General features: G+C 33.3%; 1 protein-coding gene across 1 annotated transcript; it reads right to left on the reverse strand.

Annotated features, from left to right (window-relative positions):
* Nucleotides 1-5,784: 5,784 nt before the first annotated feature.
* LOC143539858 (mannosyltransferase APTG1-like) lies at nucleotides 5,785-11,404 on the reverse strand. Its single transcript, XM_077033054.1, has 9 exons — nucleotides 11,178-11,404; nucleotides 10,981-11,098; nucleotides 10,657-10,761; nucleotides 9,526-9,812; nucleotides 8,345-8,626; nucleotides 7,712-7,913; nucleotides 6,845-6,996; nucleotides 5,961-6,123; nucleotides 5,785-5,876 (listed from the first exon to the last, which is right to left on the reverse strand). The coding sequence occupies exons 1-9, from the start codon at nucleotides 11,402-11,404 to the stop codon at nucleotides 5,796-5,798; spliced, it is 1,617 nt and encodes a 538-aa protein (XP_076889169.1). The 3' UTR covers nucleotides 5,785-5,795.
* Between the last annotated feature and the right edge of the window lie 8,548 nt (nucleotides 11,405-19,952).

A 19,952-nucleotide genomic window follows, 5' to 3' on the forward strand; every position in this document is an offset into this window, starting at 1 on the left:
GTTTTGAGTGGTTTTCATTTAACGCTAGTCGTAAATGTTTCATATTCGATTTTAAAGATCCAAAAGGAAAGATGAGTTAAAATATAACATTAAACACACAAGTAATGCAAACTTTTGTTTGCATCACATTTGCATTATATAAAAGTCCATTGAAAATTAATTAAACTAGGTTGTTACCCGGCACGTTGCGCCGTGGCATGCCGGGCAGTTCTGTGTTGGTTACACCCGAGCGTCGTTTACGTAAGTTGACACGAATTCGGTTGGTATCGGCAACGTTCTTTACGGTATCAAAACTAAACCAAAAAAATAATTCCTCATACAAACGTATTTAAAACAAACTAAAAACGAAACACCACACCACGTTACGTTTTCATTGCTTGATTTAGTATGAAGCCTATAAGTCCAAAAATCTATTTCTGTTTAAAAAAAATGGCTTCAAGAAGGCTCGAACTCGGGACTTGTAAGTTGCAACAACAAAACAATACCTCCACAACAGCTTTCTTTTTTATTTTTTTTTTACTTTTATTACTTTCAAATGGACAAATACTAAAAAAAAGAAAAAAGAAGCGCTCCAAGTGGCTCTAACTCGGGACCTAGAGGTTGCAACAACACAATAAAACCACCACACCAACTTCCTTTTTTGTTAACTTAATTAGTTTCAAATGTTTAAATACCAAAAAAATATTGAAATATTAAAAAAAATGAAATAGTGGCAGCCACTGATTAGACCATCCTAGATACTGTAGCTTAAAAGTTTCCATTTATATATAGTATAATTACTCAGGTTGTTTTTCTATATATTATCATGGTGGTGAAACAGTTAAAAGATGCAAAGAGAACATGCTCTCAAATAATGTGTCATATTAATTGTTTTGACTTTTGAGTGGATTTTAAACATAATTTTCTTGCCATTGTTTTGAACTAAATAACTAAATTTATGATTGCAGGCCCACTAGAAAAATAAGCCAGTTATGTTAAAACGCATGGGATTCTGAATAAATTAACTCACTCACATGGGGTTGGGCCTAAGAAAGAAAATAAGGTTTAAAGTAAAAAGCCAACTTGAAGAAGAAGTAAAGGGGAATTAATATAAATAAAAGTGTCAGACGGCAATTAAAAAGAGGGAGTTCGACCAGAACCTAGTTCTTCTGTGTTCGACAAAGGAACAGGAGGTGCTATAGAAACAAGGGGTCGCCACTGTTGAATCGAAGATCGCAAGAGAGAGCAAGCCGTTGGCTCAAATTTATTATTTTCATTATGAATTTATTGTTTGAACCTATTTATTACCTTTTGTTCTTGATTATGGTTGTTGGCTAAACTCTTTAGACCGCCTAAGCTTATGATGAACCTTTGATTGACATTTGATTTTATTTGAGATTTGCTTTTCATTATGGTTTTGTGAATCAGTAAAGAGTTTAATATTATTTATTTGATGCACATGTGTGCTTGGTTTTATTTGATGAATTTTATTGTTTCACAGAGTCTTTGGTGATTGTCTATCATATAATAGGATTCTGTTAGGTCATTTACTATGTGTTCTTGACTAGTTTGTGATTGATTTATAATAATCAAATAAATAAAAGTGCGCTGCTAACATAAAAAGCTGTAAGGTGATAGGTTATTTGATAGATCTTGGATGATTAAGATTTCTAGATTTAGTTCTTTGTAAGGAGCTTGTCTAGGTTTGATTTTTCAACTTTGTCTATTAATGTTGAATGAATTTATTAACCTGCCTTTGATTTTCGCGCTGTAAGGTAGGATTTCGTATAAAGGTGCTCGTTCATAATTAATTAGAAAATCGTAAGGAAGTTTAATATTAAAACCGGTGTTTTTAAGAATTTACTAGAAATCCATAGGTGTCTTCTTGAGAAGGGTCTGGGTCATGTTCGGGTTTTCTTTTAAATAACTATTTTATGATCCCGGTTCCATAACAAAGCATTTTACGATTATTTGATAACTATACTTTAGGGATTCTAGCCTAGGTGGTTTTTCCATCATCATCTGAATTAAGTCCAAGTTCTAAGTTTAGTCGTCTGTAGTTTCATTAATTAGTTTAAAATCAGTTTATTAGTAAAACCCTCTCAAAATAATAATAAATAAATAATCGTGTTTGTAGTTAAGTCTAATTTAGCTAGTTAACGTAATTAAAAGAGTCTCGTGGGTTCGATATCCAGACTTACTTAGCTATACTAGAGTCGACCAGTTCACTTGCCGGTTAGTAGTTTTAGTTAAGTTAAGAGTCTAGAATTATTACTTAGTGTCTAGATTAGCGTTTATTTAGTTAATAAATTAATAACTACTTTTAGCACATCAGTGCCCTATACTGGACGTTGGATTTACTCATAGACACAATTCTAAATATCACAGTGAATTAAAACTTTTGCGGAATAATTAAAGTCAACCATATATTACATTAACATTCAAATCTTGGCTTAAGCAGTACTCAAACTAGTCGTAAAACAAATATGAAATAACATAAACTCTTTCTTTCATAAAATGCCAAACCTTCTTCATATGTCATGTGTCCCTCTCAAGCCAGCTGCCTCAATCTATTTGCCTGCATGCATACTAAAAGTTAGCTACGCTGAATGAGTTCTCATATCGTCATACTTTTATACTTTCATATTTTCTTACTTTATTACTTCTTACTTTCTTGCTTTAACTTACTTAGTACACACATAATTATTTTTACATATTAAAGAGCCTTCACCCTATAACCTCACATATATTATTAGGGTATGGTTCCTACATACCTTAGAAATTATTAAGGTCTGGTCCCTCCTTCCTCAGACATTATTAGGGTCTGGTCCCTATATACCTCAGATATTATTAGGTTCTGGTCCCTACATACATCAGATATTGTTAGAGTGTGGTCCCTCCTTCCTCATATATTATTAGGGTCTGGTCCCTTCTTTTCATATAGCCATACAACCATACATGCTTTGCCATATAACCATACATGCATTTAGTTATATATATATATCTTTATCATCCCTATATACATACGCGCATTTGTCATACACTTACTAAATAAAGTAAATGTATTCACCAATCACATAGAGTATGCACACAACCCCGAAAAACATAACAGAGAAAAGGGGCTAGAAACTCACCTAAATCATTTTTCTTTCTGATTTAACTGTAACACCTCTTTTTCAGCTGGGCACAGCTAACTATTAACAAATATATGTATTAATTACTACTTAGCTGACTAATCAGACTAACTGTTAAGGACATGAAATTACAAATTCTGGAATGGCAATCACATGGAAATAAGAATCGCATTCACATGGCCAAGCCAATCGCATCACATGGATGACAATCACATCGCATGGAGCAAATCACATTCAATGAAATGCAATTCAGTCTGAGCTCGTTTTCCGTTTCAATCGTTTCTTTTCACTTATTCCATCATCTACTCAACCCTTAAAGCCCATTTTCCCAATATAACGAGTTCTGGGCCATAACAACCTCATCTACTTGTTTTTTGCACGGTCTTAACGTTACCCGTTCACCCTAGATCGCACCCCTTACTCGTTTACCCCGAAGTTTATGCTTTTCTTACATGTTATGGTTTGATTTACCTTCCTATCAAATCTTATGGCACCTGACATCCATAACCTAACCGTTTAATCAAAAACATACCTTTTGGATTTGATTTTGCTTCGGATTCGGATCTAACACGAAAATCTTGATGCGCTTCTTGTTGTTTGATGAAGTTTGAACACGAAACCTACTCCCTTTCTAGCTCGGATCTGAATCCGGAAATGAAAGGAGTTTTTGTGTGTGTTTTGAGTGTGTGGAGGCAAGATGGTGCAATGAGCATTAGGGTTTAGGTTGTTTAAATACTCTCAAGCCCATGGACCTTAAGCCCGTAACCATTCCCTAATCCTTCTTTTATTTCCAAGCCCACACCCAGCTTATCATTATTTAACTTAATTAAGTAATAACACTTATTTATATAAAATTATTTTAAAAGTCGGAAGTTACATTTTTGGGCTCAAAATTTTAAAAAGTGTTAAAACTAAATAAATCAAAACCATATCGGACCCGTTTTGAAAACCAAGACCGAAAACAGAAAAAAAATTAAACGAACGGTTTTAAAAAACCAAAATCTGAATTTTCAGTTTTTCATTATGTTCCCAAATTAACTACCAATGCACACCCCTAATAAATAGTGAGGTGAGTTTGACATGTAAAGAGTGAGTTTACATGAGATATTATACGCTTAACTGCAACCAATTGGCAATTAGTGGAGAGCTAGAGAATCTGAGAAACATTACTAGTCACAAAAGAACTTTATATATTTAAATTTTGGTTGTGCAACCGCAACGATATTATTCAAGGCGTTACTAAACAGTGTATAGATAATTTGGTTTTCTAATTTAAACGTTATTACATAAACTAAAATTTGAAATAATTTATCTCAAGCGTACAGATACCCTAACAATTCAAACGTTAGCGTACGCTTTCTTGTTTGTCCTATATTGGAGTTTACCAAATGTGTGGAACGCAAAGGTAAAGGTTAGGTAATTAAATCAAATTGGGCCTACCAACAATCACAAGTTAAATTAACACAGGTTTGTAAATTTTAAAATACTAAAGCTAAATCTTTTTAGTGTCCTTCCATATATTAAGACAATCGTGTTTAAGTGTACTAGTGTAGCATGAATTGGGTGATTATAACATGGTTGGAAAGTTTTTTAGACGGTTCCGTCTATTGTGGGTTGTCGTACTGGTTAAATGACAAACTCGGTTGAATCACGACCTTTGTCACGCTTTCTCGAATCACATTTACGTTGTAATTCCAAATATTTTCATCTTCTTATCTAACGAATTGTGAGTCTGCTTTAAAAGTTATAATCACCCACTCTACCCACACCCTAGGTATACCCTAATGTATTCAACCATTTATGAATTCATATTTTCAAGTTTTAACTCGTCTGCAACCCATTATTGTGTTGATGTTCAAACCAAAACTGAAATACACCTTAATTCCCTTCCAACAGCAGCCGCAGCAGCCAGCAACAGCAACAAGGCTTACTTCATTCGATTTTTACAAGTCATCACAAAATATGTTCAAGTATTTACATGCCATCAGGCCTCTGGTATGATGGTTATGGGGTTTTCCCTTAAGGGTTTCTTCCTGGAGTGGTCCTAGATTCAAATATCTAGAGCCTTAACTAATAACGTACGGTTGAATTTCAATATTGGCAGATCTGATGGCTTACTACGAAATCAAAACCTTGGTACTGATAGGATTAGTGACAAATACTATTTACATGATTTTTAACCCAAAAATCTATATCTTTTGACATTTTAGTCCATCTTTCACAAAGAAAAAATAGACATTCCAATACACTTCATCAAGGATTTACCATTGTAGTATGAAAATTAAGTATTCATTTCAATGTATACTTCACTAAAGATGTTACAACTTTCCATGTCATACCTGCATTTCGCCAGCATTGTTAATACTTTTGGTGCTATTTAGATGTACTGTTATAAAGTACATATAGAAGAAGCAGCAGTTATAAAGAAAGAAAACTAGTTATATTATGAGCTACTAACAATGTAACTAAGCAAAATATGAAACATAAAAAAAAAAAAAAAAACATTAAGATACATGGTGAGAAACTCTACAATCAGTTTAATTCTTGAATATATCATACTCCCAAAATTTGAAGTTTTAAGAAGATTATACAACAAAATAAGATCATCCTAGAGTGAGGTAAAGAATCATTAGCATAGATAAGATTAGTGCAAGAAAATGATTTAAAGTTTGAGTCGTTACTTCAAACAGTCAATGCATACACAACAACAGATTCTTGAAGATCTCTGTCCACCTTGAAATGAGCATGAAAGAATCTTTTTCGCTGATAATCATAACCCGTATTTAGTGAACGAAATAATAAAAAAATAGTATATACCGGTAGGCTTAAAGTTAAAGAAACACGCACCACTTCATAAGAATGGGATAAAAGAAAATCTTTAACATGCTTCTCTTCATTGTTGAAGAGGATAACATGACTCGGTTGAGACCAATTTTTGGCAAATTCAGTTATGAAACCGCTCGGGTCCATCATGAATCGGTCAGACTCATCAAGAGTACCCTTCACTTCACTAATAACAGATTACAAAAATAGATTTGTAATTATAAGACGTATCATTTTCAACCCGTTATCTAATAAATGAGCTGATTCGGGTTAATAAAAAAATGAGAAAGAGAACAATCAAAGATGGCAAAAATAGTTCAAAGTGGATCAAACCTCCTAAATTAATTTTATTAAAAAAAAGACTATAATTGAAATAATATTGATTTTGTAACATTTAACTAGAGTAAATTACACATGTTATCCCTGTGATGAAAATTACAGAGTTGATCCCTAAACTTTAAACTTTACAGATTTAGTCCCTGTGGGCACTACTTGTTTTTAAGGATGATCCATGGGTCTCTATTGGCGATGTTAAATTTTTGGTCAAATTACTATTTTGCCCTTAAAAAAATAGTCTTTACTAAATTTTAAAGGACAATAGTCATTTCACCTAAAATTTAATAGCACTAAGAGACCCAGGACCATCTTCGGAAGCAGACAGTGCCCGTACGGACCAAATCCATAAGTTTTGAAGGTTAAGAACTAAATCCGTATTTTTCCAAAACATAGGGACCGTTTGTATAATTTACTCAATAACTATTTTTATCAAAAAAATTTGAAAAATCTAAAACTCTGGACAAAGTTATTTTTGTTGAAATGAACCGTTCCGACCCATAAAAAAGCAACCCGTTACCAAGCCACACTCGATATGAAAGTTCATTCAAGAAAATGTTAATCACGTATTATACCTTGGTGAACAATCCAAAAACCGCATAGGAAGATTTTGGTGCAAGGTTGAATAATATGGAGTCGCATGACACGGTGTCAAAAATAAGATGCTTTTCACTTTCCCCTCACGGGCTTCTTTCGCTAGATAATTCATCACATCCTCAGTTCCTCTCTGGTTATTATTTTAGTGCAAGAACTAATCCAAACGTTAGGCCTGCAAACGAACTGAACGTGCAGTGAACCGTTCATCTATGTTCATTTATTTATTAAGGATGAACATGAACACATGTCTCGTTCGTTTGTTCGTTCATATTCATGAACATTCGTTAACGTTCTTTCATTTGCGTTCATTCGTTTACGTTCATTCATGTTCGCTAGTTTACCTTTTTCGTTACAATTTAGTTTAGTTTTATGATTAAGATACTGCCAATTAAAATTTAGTCTAGTTTTAATAAGTTTTTAAGCCCGACATATTTATCTTCATGTTTACTTTTAATTGGCATTTCTTAATTATGTTTGTTCATTTTGTTTAATAAGTTTTTAAGCCCGACATATTTATCTTGATGTTTACTTTAAATTGGTATTTCCTAATTATGTTTGTTCATTTTGTTCATGAACCATGCATTTATATCATTAACAAACAAACATAATCATAAACGAACACGAACTCCCGCATTTCATTTATGAAAGAACGCAAACAAGAAAACCTCGTTCATTTAATTGTTCGTGTTTGATCTTTTATTTGGTTAAAGTTAAGCTAGTGAACATGAACATGATTCATTCGTGTTCATTTGGTTTGTTTACAGGCCTACCAAAAGCTAATAAAAATGATAAATAATATAATAAGCCGAATACAATTTCATGAAAAGATGATAACTTTGAAGTACCTGATGAACCATACTCATGTAAATAGCCATTGGGAGATTTGTTACTACCAAGAAAATAACCGCTGCGTGTATCTTCCAAGTGGCTTTAGTGCGAGTGCGTGTCGGTTTCTTGATATTTTTATTAGATGAATATTGTGGGTTTAACATGGCTAACGAATAACCAGAAAAAGATAGAGCTATTGGAAGCACAGGGAGGACAAACCTGTTGGTCATACTTATTAATAAGTCAAATTGGGTCAAACGGGCCAAACAGGTCAAATCAAAAATTAGCTAAAAATGAAATGGGTGAAATAAAATACATAGGTTAAATGGGTAGAAAGTCGACCAAAATGTTATTAATAAGTCAGTTTGGGCCCAAGTCAAATCAAAATTTAGCTAAAAACAAAATGGGCCAAATCAACTACAATAGTTGGGTCGAACTTCAACCAAAATGTAATAATTTGATCTCAAACGGATCAAATTAAAATTTAGTTAAAAATGAAATGGTTCAAATCAATTACTAAGGTTAAACGGGTTGAAAGTAAACCAAAATGTTATTAATAAGTCAGTTTCAGTCAAAAAGGCCAAACGGGCCAATCAAATTCAGCCAAAAATGAAATGGGTCAAATTGATCAGATAGGAAAGGAAACATACCTGAATTCTTTGTGTCCTAATATACTATAAAGTCCTAAAACCCACAAAATGAGCCCCGAAAGCTTCCAGTTTTTAGACTGAACAATGCCAACCACCATAAAGGGTAAAAAGGAAAATGTCATGATGGTAAAACCCTGTGTGAAGTACCAGTGCCACGGATGAGTTCCATAATAATCACCCCCAGAAGAAAGAAAATTGAATTTCAAAAAATTTAGAGGCACTAAAACCCACGAACCGTACATCAAACAGTCCAGTAAAAAAGTCAACCCAAGCACAATTGACCTGATAATAAAGCATGCCATTAGTATTATAAATAGACGTGGCAATTTCGACCTGTTTGCTTATGAATGTATCGACTCAGGTCATGTTTTATTGCCAAGGATCAAACAGGTAAAAATAAAAAAAAAAATATCCAAAAAAAATTATCACAACCCATATAGACATGGCAATTTCGATCCGTTTGCTTATGAATGTATCAACTCCGTCATGTTTTATTGCTAAGCATCAAACAGGTAAAAATTAAAAAAAAAAATCTAAAAGATTATCACAACCCATAATTTTTATCCGTGTCAAAAGACATCAACACTAACTTGCACACACATAAAATTGTGTAAGCCCGCAAGCTGTTTAACCCTTTATCTAAGCGTGCCAAACGGGTTAACAAGCGATAACCAAGTTGTACACGTTTTAATCGAATTGGCAGGCTGTAAAAAAAATGGGTTAAACAAGTCACAAATGTGTTAGTGGGTTGACCTGTTTAACTACACGCGTTAACAGGATAACCCAAACACGACTCGTGGTGTGCATGAAACCAAAAAAACCGAACCATAACCAAAGTAACGGGACCCAAACAAAAACCGACAGTTCAATTCAGTTTCGGTTTTGCATGTAACCAAAACAGAAGCAAACCAACTGTATGGATTTTCATATTAAATTTTCAATATTAAGTAATTTATAAGAATTTAATAAATAGTGTAACACAAATATATTAAACCAAATGCATGAAAATCAAGTACTCATTAATTAACAGAAAAGTTAAAGGCCCAAATTCATTATTTTGGGTTTTCTTTTTCAGCTCAAAAATTTCAAGCCAAAATGATATAAATCTATAACTGAAAAAACCAAAACCGAACAATTTTCAAAAATTGAAAACGAAACAGATAACTGGCAATAAGACGTACCCAATAGGCAAGACTTGAAGTAAAACGAACTTCAGTCTATCACGAGACCCAATAAGCTCCATGAGGCCCAAATAAGCCCATATTATAGCACTAGTGGGCCGAACGGCACAGGCTATAGCAGCAGTAACCAAGGCCCCTGTTCTAGAAACTGGTGGGCGTGGGCCCGAATTGATCCGCAAACAGGGCCAGTAGTAGAGACTAATAACTGTAAGAACTGTCTCTAAACTGTTGGATAACGTGCGTGTGATACAGTAGAACATAAACCAGTTTGTTAACTGGGCAAAGAGCTGAAATAGAATTAAGTATAACATAAAAAGAAAAATGTTATTTATATTGTAGGGTTGGACCAAGTGAAGTTGACACAAAACAGTTTTTGTTGATCTAATTATAATATATAATATTAAAATGGTTATATATAATGAAAACAACAAATATGACTATGACATTATAATATTACAATATTAAAAAACTATTTTTTTGAGAAAATAGATTTAGTAATCTGGATCCATCGAAGTATCAAACATAGTTTTTATCAGCTTTCAACTCGTTTGGATCCATTAATCGGGCCTGGCGTTAGGTGAACCACTCGGAAAGAAGTTAGTTTTTTTAATAAATGGACGAACACGAACAAGAGTTTTTGTTCATTTAGTTAAACGAATGAACATGAACACGTGTCTCGTTCGTTCATTCACGCCCATTTATGTTCATTTATTTGCGTTCATTTGTTTACGTTTTTTAAGTTCCTCCATTTACATTTGCTTTCATATTCATATAAACTTTCTTGGGTCCATAACAAATTAGATTGATTTCACGTTCACTTTTAGTTAATGTTCCCTCGGTTATGTATGTTCATACATGAGTTTACTTACGTTCGTTCGTTTGTGTTTGCAAATCATTCATTTATACTATTAACAAACAAACATAGAAGAACTTGAACACACTCATCTTCTTAACGAACGAACACGAACAAATAGGCCTCTTCATTTAACTGTTCATGTCTTATCATTTCTTCTATTAAAGTCAAACGAACAAACACAAACACGCCACCTGTTCGTGTCCGTTGGGTTCATTTAAGCCTATCCAATACCAAGTTATCCTATCCATAAAAAAGAGCACGACACAGAAGGATACAGCCCATTGGGCCACATGGCTACCATACAGAACATTAGAGAGTTTGAACAAGTAGAGATCACCGAAGGCAGAAAATAAAGATTGAAATAGTCTTGGAGCCTTTATCTGCAAAAAAAAAAAAAAGAAAAAAAGCATCTTAGTTTAGGCTTGAGCTCGTTTACCCTCGGCTTGATTCAAGCTTTTAGCGAGCTAATCTTCAGTATCTCACGAGCAAATTGGCTCGTCTACACCCCTAGGTCAACCCGACCCACTCATTACGCCACCTCTAGTTACAAAAGCCTCAAAACAAAATCAACTCAATGAAAACAAAAGTAAGAATCTTACCATGAAAAGTGGAGTATCAAGATGTAAAACAGAAAGAACTTTATACAGAACTGCGAATAACATCGGGTGCAAATAGCTGCGTATCCCTTTTGTCCACTCCCATGTTAAATGTCCATATCTGCGAGTCAGTAGATAAAGTCAAACCCCTATAAATGAAGTCAAACATATATGAAGTCAAATGAAACAAATAAATATACCCAAAGGTAACTCGATGTGCAACTTCAAGTGCTTGCCAATGCTCGTCAGGGTTAAAATATGTTTGCACAAATAAAGCATTTGCAATTCGGAAAACTAAACAAAATATAAAGATTTTCTTTAATGATAGAAATTGACTGGATCCTTGTTTAGTATCGTCTTGAAAAGATTTGGGATTCGATGCTTCGTCTCCATGTGATGATACAGATGCATTTGTTCGCTTTCTCATTACTGTTTTGATGACACCAAAGAGTAAAATCAATTATCTTGATAAAACCATTGAACAATATGGTGTGTGTGTATAACTGCATATATATCCATAATTAAAGAAAGTGGGGCACTTAATCAAGCTAAGAACATTACAATTGTATACATATAATATAAATAAGGTTTTTCCAAACTGCTCGACGAATGCTCATTCGATTTCAGCTTGGTTTGTAAACGAGCCAAGCACAAGCAATCCCTCGCTCGCTTCGGTGCTCGTAAACAGCCATACCATGCATATAAACAGATACGAACCTGACTTCTCTATGGGTGAGTTTTAGGACTGGATCTAAGGGTGCGGAAAAGTCTCTTAAGTTTGGGGGAGGTAAAGAGATAAGAATTGCTGAAGGGTCCAAGTAACCGCAGCATTTACTACTACTACATCATCATCATCATCATCGTACTCAGTATATCCCACCAATAGCAATGCTATGGTAGGGTCTGAGGAGGGTAAGATGTAGACAGCCTTACCTCTACAATGAGGTTTATTTATACGTTCATATTCCACTTTATGGGATGTCAATGTTTTGTTTATCAGTTTACTTGGTCTTGGTTAATCCTTGTAACCGGAGATCAACCCTTCTCGAAATGGGTCCCTATCATTTTCAATATTCAGTAATAAAAGTTCAGTAATTTGCGGTTTCTATCATAAAACCTGATTATAACCCGCAACTACTCTAAACGAGCACTTAGTCTAAGAACATTACAGTTGTCAGCATATAAATAAGGTTGTGCAAACTGCTCGAAGCTCGCTTGGAAAATGCTCGTTCGATTTCGGCTCGGTTTGTGAGTGAGCAAAGCATGAACAAAGGTACGCTCGGCTCGGCGTGGTTGGCTCGAATTATTTTTTAAAGCGATAAGTGATGCTCTAAAACTCGATCAAATAATGCTTGTTTGATTTTGGCTCGGTTTGTGAATGAGCAGATTGGCTTGGTCTGGTCTGTAAACAAGCCAAGCACGAGCAAGCCCTCGCTTGTAGGGCTGTAAACGAACCAAACTTTCAGCAAACAGTTTGTGAAATGCTTGGCGGGAAGTTCGTTTATGTTCGTTCTTTAATAAACGAAAATGAACAAGAAATTTCCTCGATTCGTTAAACAAACGAACATGAACGGAGCCCCGGTTCGTTCAATTGTGTTCGTGAGCATTCGTTCATGCTCATTTATTTATCTAATCCAAACATTTTATATTCTTTAATTTATTACCCCTAACATAAAATAGGAAACCATATTCTCACATTGTTTTTGCATTATTCGTATTTCCTTTCTCATTCACATTGATTAATGCATTGATCTCAATCCCTAGGCTCTGGCGGTTTTATGTGTTCGTTTGTGTTCATGAACCGTTCGTGAACACATTCATTTCCTTAACGAACGAATACGAACATAAAATGACCATAAACACATCATTTCCGTAACAAATGAACATGAACAAAGCCTTGTTCGTGTTCGTTTGCAACCCTACTCTCTTGGTTCGGTTTGGCTCGTAAACAGCCCTGCATATAAACCCTGCCACAACTATAAAAGAAAATCTAAGGTTTAAAGTTCAATGGTTTTAGACTTCAAGCAATAATGAGCACCTAATCTAATGTATTGCAGTCACAGGTCAATGGGAGTATCATTATGTATATTGGTTACTTAAACAAGCTAAGAACATTACAATTGTTAGCATATAAATAAGGTTGTGCAAAATGCTCGACGTTCACTCGGAAAACGCTCGTTCGATTTCGGCTCGGTTTGTAAACGATCCAAGCACGAACAAAGGTACGCTCGGGTGGCTCGAATTGTTTTTTTAAGCGATAACTAATGCTCAAAAACTCGATCAAATAATGCTTGTTGAGCAAGCCCTGGCTTGGTTAGGTCAATGGGAGTGTGATTTTAGTATATTGGTTAGTTTGCCTTCTCTCAGGACTTTGATCAAACACCTTGAAGGCACAAAATCTGGGCAACTTATAAACATAGAATAATAATCAAGAATCTTATTAATCATAGCATAATAACCCAAAATAAAGATGGGTATTTTAGAAAAACGTTCGTTACCTAATTTTGCTTCTTGAAATTATTAATCTGAAGCATCCGCCGGAGATCTGATTTCAGGTGGTCGCCGATGAGGACTGCCGGTGGTGGTGGTGGTTTATGACCGAAGAAATGGAGCAAGACCAAAACCAAAATCTATAGTGAATTTAATTAAGAAAGACTTTTAACAAAACTTTTAATTTTGCAATAAAATTGGATATTAAATCTAACCTCCGTTAAAAACTTAACAGAATGGAACGGTATTTTTGTCATTTCCTAAAAACTAAAATATATATATAAATATGTTATCTTCATTATATGATATTATTATTCAATACCTAAAGTCTGATCCATCTCATTCACACCATTGCTACCAACTGCCGTCACTCAACCACCCTCTACTATCATTTCAAATTCAAGTCCTTCAAACCCAACAACACCAGTTGACAATGATGGCGTCTTTGTAAATAAATTTTTTTTTTTTTTGACATATGATTCCAAGACCAAACCTACCATACGCAACCCAAAACTTCCATGCTACATAATGCCAAAACAAAAGATGTCAAAACCTAATATCTTAACAGAGTATGGGTTTACACTGGGTTTCCAAGATAATTACCAAAGCTGTAAAACGTAAAAGATTTCAAAACCTAATATGATGCCAAAACCAAAGGTGATTTAAAACGTCATATTACCAATTAACATAATACCAAAAGTTATCACAGGTTCCAAAAACAGACATAATACCACTAAAACAAATGACGAGATTGCGTTTATTTTTTTTTTACATGAAGTGAAGAAGAAACAGGTGATACGCTAGTATGGGTTAGAGGTCTAATGACAAGATTGCCCTTAGTTGTTTTTCACATGACTCCCATTCTGTTAATGCAACACCCCAATCCGACTAGGCCTGACGTGTCACTGTTACAGATATCAAAACAAAACCTGGAAAGCCTAAGTCAAATTAAATTTACTCAAATTACAAAATTAAATAGTTTTTAAAAATCTTAAACTTCATTAATCTCTCTCATCATTGATTCCCCTAATTTCCTAGATTACCTATCAACAAATAAGAAAAACACAACAAAGGAAATACAGCTGAGCCAAAAAAATTATCCGGTAACGTAAAGAACAATAGTAATGACGATAAGACGAATGAACGGAAGAAAAATAATAACAAAACCTATATAACTGAAATAAGTATGATACTTTTAGAACACATGGCAATATAATACCAGAACAAAGACCGATACTAAACGTATTACTAAACATATAACGGTGACTGACTTACAATACAAGTGATGTTACTAAAATAAGTCTTGTAATTAAAGGAGTACCCAGAGCCGAAACATATAACATATGACATATAACTTGTAACATAACGTGTGGCGTGTAACATATAACTGAACCAGGATCTATCCATACTATAGCACCCCAAAAATATTATATGTTATTAAACGTGAACGTATACGTGTATTAAGTGTCATTTGGCAAAAAAATGGTGACAACTAAGAATTTAACTTGGTTAACTAGATTAAAGTGTAATGGGTCTTTTGAATATAACTAACTAAAGTACAGGGGCTGATTGTGTACATGAACAAGCTAGAATTTACAAAATAAGGCTTGTTAAGCTAATTCCCCCAAATTGTATGGCTAATTAGTGACAAAACCCTTGCATGTGGGTAAATTGGTGGTGATCATCTCAACTTGGTGATCATAAAGTATGTCTTGAAATCATATTTGATGATAGTAGTGACAGTTGACAAGTAGAATACTTGCAATTAGTAAAGGATTATGATCATATGGTGAAAGTACATGAATGCTTAAATTAATCATAAATGTTGAAATTGTGAAGTACTTGGCATAAATTACTTGTTTGTTAGTGTTTAAGTCTACTATGAAGTGGGTTTCAACTTTAAGGTGAAAAATCCCAATTTCATGAACAATAGGTAGTGTATTAGCCTTGATTGAATTGGTTTTTACATATAAATTGATTGTTTGTGAGATTTGAATGAACTAGGATTATATGTAGTAGTAGAAATTTATGAAATTTAACTAAATGTACAATTTAGAATTAATCATGCCTACAAGGTGTTTTGTCAGGACTGGAATTTCGTGTTACACGTAAAACAATATGACAAGAACACACACGAAATCTAAGTATGAAGACCCACTGATTATACCGATGGAATTAGTTATAATCAGGATGTTGGACTTAGTTATATGATTGTATAAAACACTCTCAATATACTCAAAGATTCCAGTATATTAATATAAATTGTTTAAGAACAATGGAAGTATTTATAGGGTTTGCATGGAATGTCTAGTGTTTCGGTATTCCAAACTTTACAGGTTTAACGCGTAAATATCCAATTATTATAATTTCCATATCATTCCCAACATTTAACAAAGTTCAAGGTTCGTCTTGTAAGTTAGTTTAATACATGTTTTAATACAACTTGAAAATGCAGGGACCAGAGTGTAAATTTGTATTTAAAATATAATTATTTAATAAATGATCCCCCCCCCTCCAGCCCCCTTGACGAGGCCTGAAATATACATAAAACTATATAAATATTTCCTACATGTTGAATAGTTTTTGGTTTAATAATTACTTTTAATGAATTCATATTTGAAATTTAAAAGGGTTTGTCTATTTAAAAATGCTTAAGGGTAAACGAGGTAAAATATGAATTTTATCATATCACAATAAATAATTTAAATAATAATAAATCAAGTTGTAATTTTGGTAAAGATCTCATGAGTTTTGTGGTTAAGAAAGAAAATTAAATAAAACAAGGAAACAAATAGTATTATAATATTTCTAATTGTTTCCTACAGTGATTTAGTCGTAAAACCAATGAAGGTATATTAATTATTTTATTTATGTCTATATAATCAGGCATAGTTAAAAATTGAAATATCATATAGGCTGATATTATTTACATGGCACTATGGACCCAGATTCCATAAACTTCCACAAAAATTAGGGTTTTGGGCTTAAAAGTCTATATAAACACCCCTAAAGTTAACCCTAATCATACCCTGAATGAGCCAGACGAATTTGGAATTTTCCAAGGCTTAGAATTGTCACTTTTGGCGGCTTTGAAGGTGAAGAATCATTCGGTGAAGTGCTTATTGTTAAGACGAAGATCAAGGTTTTATCTTCTATTTTCTTTCGTCTTCCATTATTTTCACTATGAATTCTTTCAAGTTTGTTTTGTTTAATTTTACAATGCTTGGTTAGACTTTATGAACTACTTAGGCACATGATGAACCTATGTTAACATTGTGATTGATTTGGGATTTATTTTATCGTTATGGTTAAGGTTTAATTATATTGGGTTGATGCATTTGGATACTTAGGATTATTTGATGAGTTTTATTATTCCATAGTTGCCTTGATTATTGTTTGTCATACGATAGGTTGCTATTAGGTCATCTAATTTGTGTTTTTGACTATTTTATGATTGATATGCATTAAGATCATATGAATAATATTATTTAATCAAATAAACTTAAGTGTGCTGCTAACCTAAATAGTTGTAAGGTGCTAGGTTGTTGGTAGCTCTTTGTTGATCAGTATTGCTAGATTTAGTTCTTCAAAAGGAGTCCGTCTAGGTTTGATTGATTAACTTTGTCTATCAAGTCAAATGAATATATTAGGTTGCCTTTGATTTTCACGCTGTAAGGTAGGATTTCGTATAAAGGAACTAGTTTATAATTAATTAGGTGACCGTAAGGAAACTTGATTCTTAAAGTTGTGTGCGTTAAAATTTATTAGAAACCCATAGGTGTCTTCTTGAGAAGGGTCAGGGTCGTGTTCGGGTTTTCTTTTAAGCGTCTATTTTAAGATCCCAGTTCCATAACTAAATGTTTTCCTGGTTAATTAACAACTGAAATTAAGGAATTCTAGCCTAGGTAATTCCTCATTATCATTTGATTTAATCAACAAACTTGTCTTTCGTTTAATTTACTTGTTTTTTTAATTAGTTTTAATAATAGTCTTAATTTAGTATTTTAATTAAAAACCCCCTTTAAACAAATATAAACAAATAAGTCGTGTCTGTAGTTGAGTCTAATTAGCTAGTTTACGTAATTAGAAGAGTCTAGTGGGTTCGATATCCAGACTTACTTAGCTGTACTAGAGTCGATCGGTTCACCTGTCGGTTAAAAGTTTAGTTAAGTTTAAGAGTCTAGAATTTATTACTTAGTGTCTAGATTAGCGTTTTTTTATATAACTACTTTTAGCACATCACCTCTTATCGCGTTTTTCCGGCAGCTCGCCGTCCGGCGACGGTGGCGGCTCCGGCGACCCTTAAAAACCCCTCAAATCTCGTTCTTTGACCCATTTAATTAGTATAACGGCTTTAGACGTCAATAACAAACCTTAATCACCATGTTATTTTCATTATAACGTTCTTTAATCATCAAAACAAACTCGCAAACCAGTCGGAATTTACATTAAAAGCCAATTAATGACAATTAATTAGCTCCAAATGATATTATAAATATGACCTGTTCAACAATCTAAACTCGTTCACAACCTCAAATACCACTAACAAACTCTCTGTAATCCTGATTTAATCGTCCAAAGTCTTTTTCCGGTGAGCTCCTGTTCATCATCAAACCTTCACAATTCCGGGTAACTTTTTTTTATTATTTTTGATAGTTTTCCTTTTATAATCAAAACCCCCAACATGAATTAGACAAACATGGAACAGATTATTCGAATTGAACATGAACATATGCATTTATTTTTTTTGTTCCTGTGATATAATCAAACTAATAGCCTGGACCAGATGGTTATGCCACTAGAGTTTGGTGCAGCAGACCCGGGTTTGAACCCGGGTCAATGCAACATTTTTTTGTCATTTTTTAAACCATTTTCTTATATATTAAAATTCAAATAAATCATTTAAAAATCATAATAAATCAAATAAAATTATTTTTAAACAAAATAAATTTTTTATAAATTATAATTTATCATTTTTCATCTAACATAATTATAAACCGCTAAAGTTAGTTTATAATTCGTTAGATTATAATTTGTTAGCTTTTAATTCGTTAACGTAATGACTTTTTTTTAGATAAGATCACCATTTAAAATACGTGCCTTATAAATACCATAAATCTCATATTAGTGTTAGTTATATTATAAATATTACAAATCGTTAAAATTCCGTTAAGCTTAAAAATAATATTAAAATAATCTTGCCATAAAAATAGTAAAAGTTATTATAAAATAATGCATATTCCCAACAAATAAGAACTCTTATCATCCCGTTAGTTAGTCTTTTAAATTTTGGTTTTCATTCTATTTATAGTTCGTGAGGATCGTTGGTCTCGGTTTCTTTGACGCACTTTCGGATTTCGTTTCCCGTTTATCATATATTTCAAAGGTGAGTTTCTCACACCCAATTTTTAATGTTTTAACATTTTTGGGGGTAGCATATATATCCTACCAACTCAGAGTATTTACTATTTCGTTTATAAACTACAATTCGTTACATGGACTTGTGTGTTTACTTGATTACTTGCTCGAACTTACTTGCACGTGGTAGCCTCAGTAAGTATGATCATACTCTCCCATTTGCACTCATGACCATTTTGTTATGAGTGGAAATGGGCTTCATTATCCGAGTGCGTTGGTTGTTACCAACTGAAAAGGACCTTACTTGCGCGATTATCCGAGTATGTTGGTTGTTACCAACTAGAAAAGACTTTACTTGCTCGATTACACTTGTTCATTGAATTGTATGGTTTTTACATATTTATATCAAACTGTGTGAACTCACAAACTATTATTTTAGTTGACATTATTTTATATATATATATATATATATATATATATATATATATATATATATGCTATAGGTACCATTATTAGAGGATGATGCCATAATAAAGACACCAGACTTAGGATATTTTAAATAAACGGACAAGTTGATTCAGTTTTTCTTTTATTGAATGTATTTCTTTGCTTTGAACTTGTGTACATGAAGTTTGAATGAATTAGTGATAGTATTGTCACTTAATAGTGTCACATGTGTTTTGAACAATCTGTACGTCACACTCGGACGTTTCCGCTTAAGCCGGGATGTTACATGTATCTTGACATAATGATTGGAGAAGTTTTATTATTGATTCGAATAATAAAAAAAATAAATTTTCATGATTTAAATAAAAGACTTGTCAATGCCAACGTGTAAATGATTTATGAAGTCACGAAGACAAAGGTGACATCCTAAGTATATGAAACATGGTTATGACCATGGAGGAACTAAATTATGGCGTCGGATTTATTCACAAGTGATGGATATCACAATTCACAATAATGAATCGAATGGGTCGTCTATGGTCTATATGGCCTTAAACCAACATTGACATGGAAACCAAGGTATAAAAGACCATGGCATCGTAGAGGCCAAGGTGTGATTATATAACAACGATAAAGTAGTTTATGCTTGGATGAAAATAAGAGCTTTTGCTTGAAGTAAA

The sequence above is a fragment of the Bidens hawaiensis genome, unplaced genomic scaffold, assembly GCF_021521415.1.
Source record: "Bidens hawaiensis isolate Kalapana, Puna unplaced genomic scaffold, B.hawaiensis_p1.1 tig00012076_1, whole genome shotgun sequence".
NCBI lineage: Eukaryota > Viridiplantae > Streptophyta > Magnoliopsida > Asterales > Asteraceae > Bidens > Bidens hawaiensis.